This window comes from Diadema setosum, chromosome 9 (genome assembly GCF_964275005.1).
Source record: "Diadema setosum chromosome 9, eeDiaSeto1, whole genome shotgun sequence".
Taxonomy (NCBI): Eukaryota; Metazoa; Echinodermata; class Echinoidea; order Diadematoida; family Diadematidae; genus Diadema; species Diadema setosum.
The window spans coordinates 30696952-30703316 of NC_092693.1; the positions used below are offsets into that span (position 1 = coordinate 30696952).

The following is a 6365-nucleotide window of genomic DNA, read 5'->3' on the forward strand; positions in this document are numbered from 1 at the left end:
ATTTAGTAAATGAAGTGTGCTGTGGTCAAGTCTAGCGTGTAATCACTGTTGTTTAAAGGCACATCATTGAAGGTTGAATACTTCCAGCTTTATTTTTATGAATTAATTCACATTCAAGCAGTTGTTTGTTTGTTTGTTTTTTGAACAGAAGAAAAAAAATCACAATCAAACAATTATAAATTCTGGCGTAGGGAGCAGTGGCAGTCTGCTCCATATACATGTATATAGACACACACACTAGAGTTGGGACAGAGAGAGTATCCCATTCAGAAAAGGAAAAGGAGCAAAATCTAGTCAGTCCATGAAAGTTACACATTCCATCAACTTAATACTGACATATTAAGGGTAGCAATTATTCCCCCTGATTTCTGAAAGCGGCTAGTCAAGTACTCTTTCATTTTGCTAGAAAAGTGAATTTTTGTGGAATTCCCTTTACATTTTCTTTATATTGTTGTCCACTCATACGTCATAACCTCTAGTAGTCTCCTTACCCAGCAGTTCCAACACCAAAACTTTAAAAATTCATAACTTTTGCATCAATTGCCCCATTTTACTCAAACTTTCACTCAATCCACATTGCCCTTTGGGTTTGCGTTCCCTTTAAAGATTCCATAATGGCCCTGGGGGTGGGTTGGGCTCCCCTGGGGCCCCCAGGTGGGGCATGGTGCCAACTGGAAGGAATTGGGATCCTATCCCCCTAACAGTTAGGTATGCTCCCTGCCAAGCTGAGTGAGAATTCATTGTGAGATATCCCAGAAGATGAAATGTCCAATTTAGTAGGCACCAATTGGGACCCCTCTCACCCCTTCCCCTCGTTCCCAATGGAGGCACCCCTGATTCTGCCATGAACAAATTTGAAAATACAGTCATCAATATATTAACTCATGATAATGACTTAGCTCTATAACTTCTGGTTCTAGAGAAGATTTTTTTTTTTTTTTTTAAGATTCCTTAATTTGGGGAGGTTTGGGCCCCCTGAGGCCCCCCCCCCCCCCCCCAGGTGGAGCATGATGTTCATTTGAGGGAATTGAGATCCCATCACCTAGTCCTTAGGGATGCTACCTGCCAAATTTGGTGAAAATCGGTCATGGGTTTTCAAGAAGAAGATGAAAATACAAATGTATGTACAATTTAGGCCCCCACATTTATAGGACCACTCCCACGTCCCCTGGGTCCAAAGGGGGCACCCCTGATTCCACCATGAACAAACTTGAAACTACAGTCATCAATGTTCTAACTCATAGTATCAAGTCAGCTCTATCACTTCTGGTTCTAGAGAAGATTTTGTAAGATTCCTTTAAAAAAAAACAAACAAAACAAAAAAAAAACTAACAAGTAATAATTAGTTTAGTAACAGTCCCACAAGTCATTCAATACAATAAAAATCAATAAAATTTTAAAGTGCAAATTTAATTTACCACTAACGTTAGATCTAAATGACCAACCAACAAGTTTAATACACTTATCATGTTTTCAAGTGTAATCATTGTTGTACTGTACAGATAAAAAAAGGAAAAGAGAAGACGAAAAGAAGAAAAGCTGGGAGAAGAGTAAAGGCAAAAAGGGCCAAAGCTGCATATAGCTTTGGCATACGATGCGGTTGTCAGTTCTCGGACGTAGCTCGAGACGCCACGCCGCAACTTACCGGTTAGAACGAACGAACCTACGCTGGAAATAAACCCCGAGAGGAAGGAGTTGAAGGGAAACGTTCCGACGAGAGCGCAGTAAACAAACTGTACAACACCTGTCAAGAATATGTATGTCAGGTAGGCATCGATAATTTTCAGCTTCTGTGGTGTCTTTGTCATGTACTCATCGTAAAATTTGTTGAGCACGGTGAACAGATTTACCGACATTTTGAGTTTGTTATTGAGACCGATTCAAGCTGACATCCGATTACTCTGCTACGTGTCGCTCGAGAGGAAGGGCTTTAGTGAGACTTTCCTGCATTGTGTGTATGATGGGAAGCTACTGAGTAAGATGCAGAGCTGACATCATGTTTAAATGTTTCTTTATTAAATAATAGCACAGTTTTATTTTTTTATGTTTAAAAGATAAGTTCAAAATATTTTATTTTTTAATCGATCATAAATATTTTGCATTTTTGATCTTTTAAGAACTCATTTTGTAGTATTTTGTGGCGAGATTGGAATGGCGTCTGCTAGCACCGCTTGCAGCTCACAGAACTGTGTTGCAGCTGCATGCTGTGTACTGTATGCACGCGACCCATACACGCACATGGTTTGGTACGTAACCGCACCAGCGGCCCCAACCCGTACCGTGTTTGGGAGCTTTCTACATGCGGCACGGTCTTTCGACACGCCCGACCCAGCCGCCTAGCCCACAGTTGTTTCGGCTTGCTGGCACTTGCCCACAGAATACGCGCACGCTCTAGCTGTGTTGAACCAGGGAGGTGAGAGGAAACTTCGATTGTTCATACGAAAAAGAGAGCTTGAGAGTTCCTACAAGACGACAAGCTGGTGAACTGCATGCTGTTAGAATTCAGAGGTATCAAATTCTACATACCTTATATTTGTAACCGTTTGAGTGCCTGTTGATAATGAATGGGATAATACTTGTAATTCATTCTGAAGAAAGGCATTAGAATTTACTCATGAGAGTAATGTCACAACAAACGTAAACCAACTTTGCGTTGCGAATTGTGTAACGTTTAGAGCCTAGAGGTCTACATTGTATTTTACTGGTAGAGTCTTTATTCTAGTACTTTTCTATAGTAATGTAGTATGTAGCAGGGAGGTACTGTAGTAGAAAGGTTCTAGTTGGTATTGCATTGCATTGCACTGTGACTTTTGTGTAGCCTGTAGCCTAGGTTATGCTGTACTACCTGTAGAACTCTGCATTCATATCATGACAGTACCTAGACAGAAAGATCCGTCTGTCCGGAGGACTCTTTTATATTTTGCCATTAACGTTGTCCTCCGTAGACATATGTATACGGAGGGGATCCGTGAAGCCAGACGCAGTCTCCGCGGAACATTCCCCAACGGACAGATACAGACCGATCTTTCGGTCAAGACAGTAGGCCTACCGTACAATGATCGAGTGCAGCATGAGCAGGCCTACGTTAATACTGGTAGAGGATCCATTTCTACCTGCACCAAAACGTTTGTATTTGAGTTGCTTTATTATCATGTTATCAGAGTCCATTTGCTGATTAACTTAAGGTTAACACATTTTCTTTTAAAAGCTTGAATAGTAGAATAGAATTGCAGAAGAAATGGCCAGTTCAGATGGTGCAAAGCTCATCAAGCAGGGTGCAGAGGCAAGGATCTATCACACCACCTTCATGGGCAAGGGCTCAATTGTCAAGGAGAGGTTTAAAAAGACGTACAGACACCCCACCCTGGATGCCAAACTGTCTCAGAAGCGCACAGGTCAGGAAGTGCGCACCATCATGAAATGCAGGAAAGCTGGTAATTCAACCACTGTTTTCTTTTTGTTTGTTGTGATCATTGATTTGCTGCTTTTAATGATTTTAGTTTCATTTGAATAACATTTATAACAAATTGCTGTCTTTCACAGTAATATTCACTGACAAGTGTCAAGCTCATCTAGACGTCTACATTTAGTTTGTGCTGACACCTTTTGATAAAGTCACAAGAAATTTTCTTGAAACTAATAGATTTCTCTCAAAGGAAGAGTACTAGGTTAATTGTTCTTGGCTGATGAAGAATTAGAGTGACTTGGTAAATGAGTTACAACTCGCATTTAGTGTTACAACAGTAGGGTAAGCCAGAGAAAAGAGATTTAAAAAGATGAAAGAGAAATTACATAATCCTAGCTCTTCATGATATCATGATTACCCATTTGGGAATGCAATGTATCTGTCACAAAAGCTTATAAATTTTGCAAATTGTACATGATGGTATTCAAAGGTCCATCCAGATTGCCAATATAAATGGCAACACTGACTTTAAAAAAAAAAAGCAATACAGGTTATCAAAGTGATAAGTTGTTTGTGTTTTGTTTTTTTTTGTTTTTTATAAACACCCACGCCTACTTTGGGATTATATTTAATAAAATGTGTATATGTATTCTTCTTTTTTTTTACGAGAGATATAACTTATTATCAACTAATTTCCTATTCTCCTGGGCTTTTATTCATATAATTATTTTTTTTTATTTTTGGTATTTTTTAATTCATGATTAGCTCATGCATTCTATACCTTAATTGTGCTTGAGCATTTTAGCTGTTATTTCTGAGATTTTCTTGCACTGGCATTTTCATAACAGCTGTTCATTATATAATACTGTAAAAATGTAAGTGGGAGTAAAATTGTAATTGGGTTGAGCTCTATAACCTTGTCATAATGAAGCCAATGCTTTGCCCTTTCACACACAATCCAGGCATTGCTACACCAGTGGTGTACTTTGTAGACACTAAACAGCATTCCATCCACATGGAATATGTAGAGGATTCCCAGACAGTCAGAGAATACATTCAGCAACTCCAAAAGTCTGGCGCAACTGAGGAGGATGAAAGACTTTTGAGCCTCGCGTCAAAGATGGGTAAAACTGTCGCAGCCATGCACGCAGTGGATGTTGTCCATGGCGACCTGACAACATCCAACATGCTGCTACGGCAACCGTACGAGGACTCGGCGCTAGTGATGATCGACTTCGGCCTGAGCCAGACCTCGCATCTGTGGGAGGACAAAGGGGTGGATCTCTACGTCCTAGAGAGGGCGCTATTGAGCACGCATCCCAACACAGAGAAGCTCTTCCAGGCTATTCTTGATGCCTACACCAAAAACTACAAGAAGTCCTCAGAAGTCATGAAGAAGTTGGAGGAAGTGAGGCAGAGGGGGCGAAAGAGAGTCATGGTGGGATGATAGTCCAGGACTGAGATGATTATTGATATATTTTAGATGTTTGATCTGTAAGGGTATACAGGGCACTCCCGTTATAAAGAACAAGGTTATACCAAAATTCCAGTTACAGTGATCGAAGTAAAAATGCAGGCTTCAGCATTTTCTGGTTGTTGTTTTTTTTTTTGTGTGTGTTGTTTTTTTGGTTTTGGTTTTGGTTTGGTTTTTTTTAAGTTTCGATATAACGAAAGGAGACTGCCGGTCCCAAGCACTTTGTTATAAAGGGAGTCCATTGTAACTGCTGTTACAGTATGTCACCATCAACCAGTCTGGAAGTTTTGGGGTGGTATGTATTCCAGCTCCAAGTTGGGTTTGTGTGTGCTCCAAGATTGATACTACAGTGTACTAATCCATTATGCCACTATCAACTTACCATAAGTGTTGGGTTTAGAGGCTTTTACTGGTATATAGACTAGAGTCCTGCACAAGTCAGAAATAAATTTCTGGATTGAAGTCTCTGGAATGAAGAGTAGGGACATGTTTCAATCAAGAGGATGAGACAGACCACCAACGTCTGGTTTATTTTTCATTCAATTGCAAGCATTTTGTTTGTATGAGAATATGCAACAGATCTAGATACAGTGCTCACCTGATAATTGTGCAACAAATTTCTGTGTAACAAAGTTTTTAGGTAATATTTACACCACGTAATCACAAACTGCTTTATTTGGATTTTTTTTTGGCAAAACATTTAAATTTTTCCTCATTGCTGTTTAAAGAGATGATGACTAAATCCATAGAAATAACATCAGGGATTTCTTTTACTCATGCAAATGGTTTCTTCTAAGTTCTAACCAATTCTGGACAGATTCTGAGGATTGTTCAGTCTAAGTCATACTCCGGCAGGATTAGTATACTCCAGCAGGTGTCAATGTGAAATGTGTGTTATATCAAAATCAGTTCATTCTCAATGAGTAAATGTACTTGGCAAATCACCAAATTTATGGATACTCAAAGTTCTAATGTACCATAAGGGTACCAGGATTTAAAAAAAAAAAAAAAAACAAGATGAAATTTGTATGCTGCCTGTCTAACCATATTGTAGCCGTAAGACACACGATGTCTAACATGGTATGTGACACTAATAGTGTTTTCTTGTGCATTACATTGTTAATTCATATGCACATGAGTGGATCATTTTGTGTTTTTTAGGCAGGTGTAACGGTACATGTAGCATGGGTTAACCCTAATCCAGGCACGGCGATACGGTGCAATTAACTCGCCAAAAGCATATGCCCTCAAAGCCTCATTTGTATAAAGTAGACAGCTTGTGTACGCAAAACCACTGGGGTAGTGTTGTAGGACAATTGCAATATCTCACCTCAGAAGCCATCAAATGATTAAATCTATACAGCAAATTGAAGAAGACACTATTCTGTAACTCGCAATGTTAGTTATTTTGGGTTTCATTGAGGATAAACCTGTGAAAATAACATCAAAACTTAGCTTCCAAAGCAGAAAATTCGGTCTCAAAAC

General features: G+C 39.4%; 1 protein-coding gene across 1 annotated transcript; it reads left to right on the plus strand.

The window, feature by feature from the left end:
- The first annotated feature begins 2414 nt into the window (after nt 1–2414).
- LOC140233533 (EKC/KEOPS complex subunit Tp53rkb-like) lies at nt 2415–4961 on the plus strand. Its single transcript, XM_072313654.1, has 3 exons — nt 2415–2508; nt 3209–3434; nt 4369–4961. Exons 2-3 carry the CDS (start codon nt 3239–3241, stop codon nt 4851–4853), a joined length of 681 nt encoding a protein of 226 aa, XP_072169755.1. The 5' UTR covers nt 2415–2508; nt 3209–3238; the 3' UTR covers nt 4854–4961.
- The last annotated feature ends 1404 nt before the right edge of the window (nt 4962–6365 follow it).

What these genes read in the sequence shown, in the direction of transcription:
- LOC140233533 (XM_072313654.1), top strand. Translation starts at nt 3,239, where the DNA reads ATGGCCAGTTCAGATGGTGCAAAGCTCATCAAGCAGGGTGCAGAGGCA. An exon ending in CATGAAATGCAGGAAAGCTG is followed by an intron (nt 3,435 to 4,368) that starts GTAATTCAACCA and finishes CACACAATCCAG; the next exon opens with GCATTGCTACACCAGTGGTG.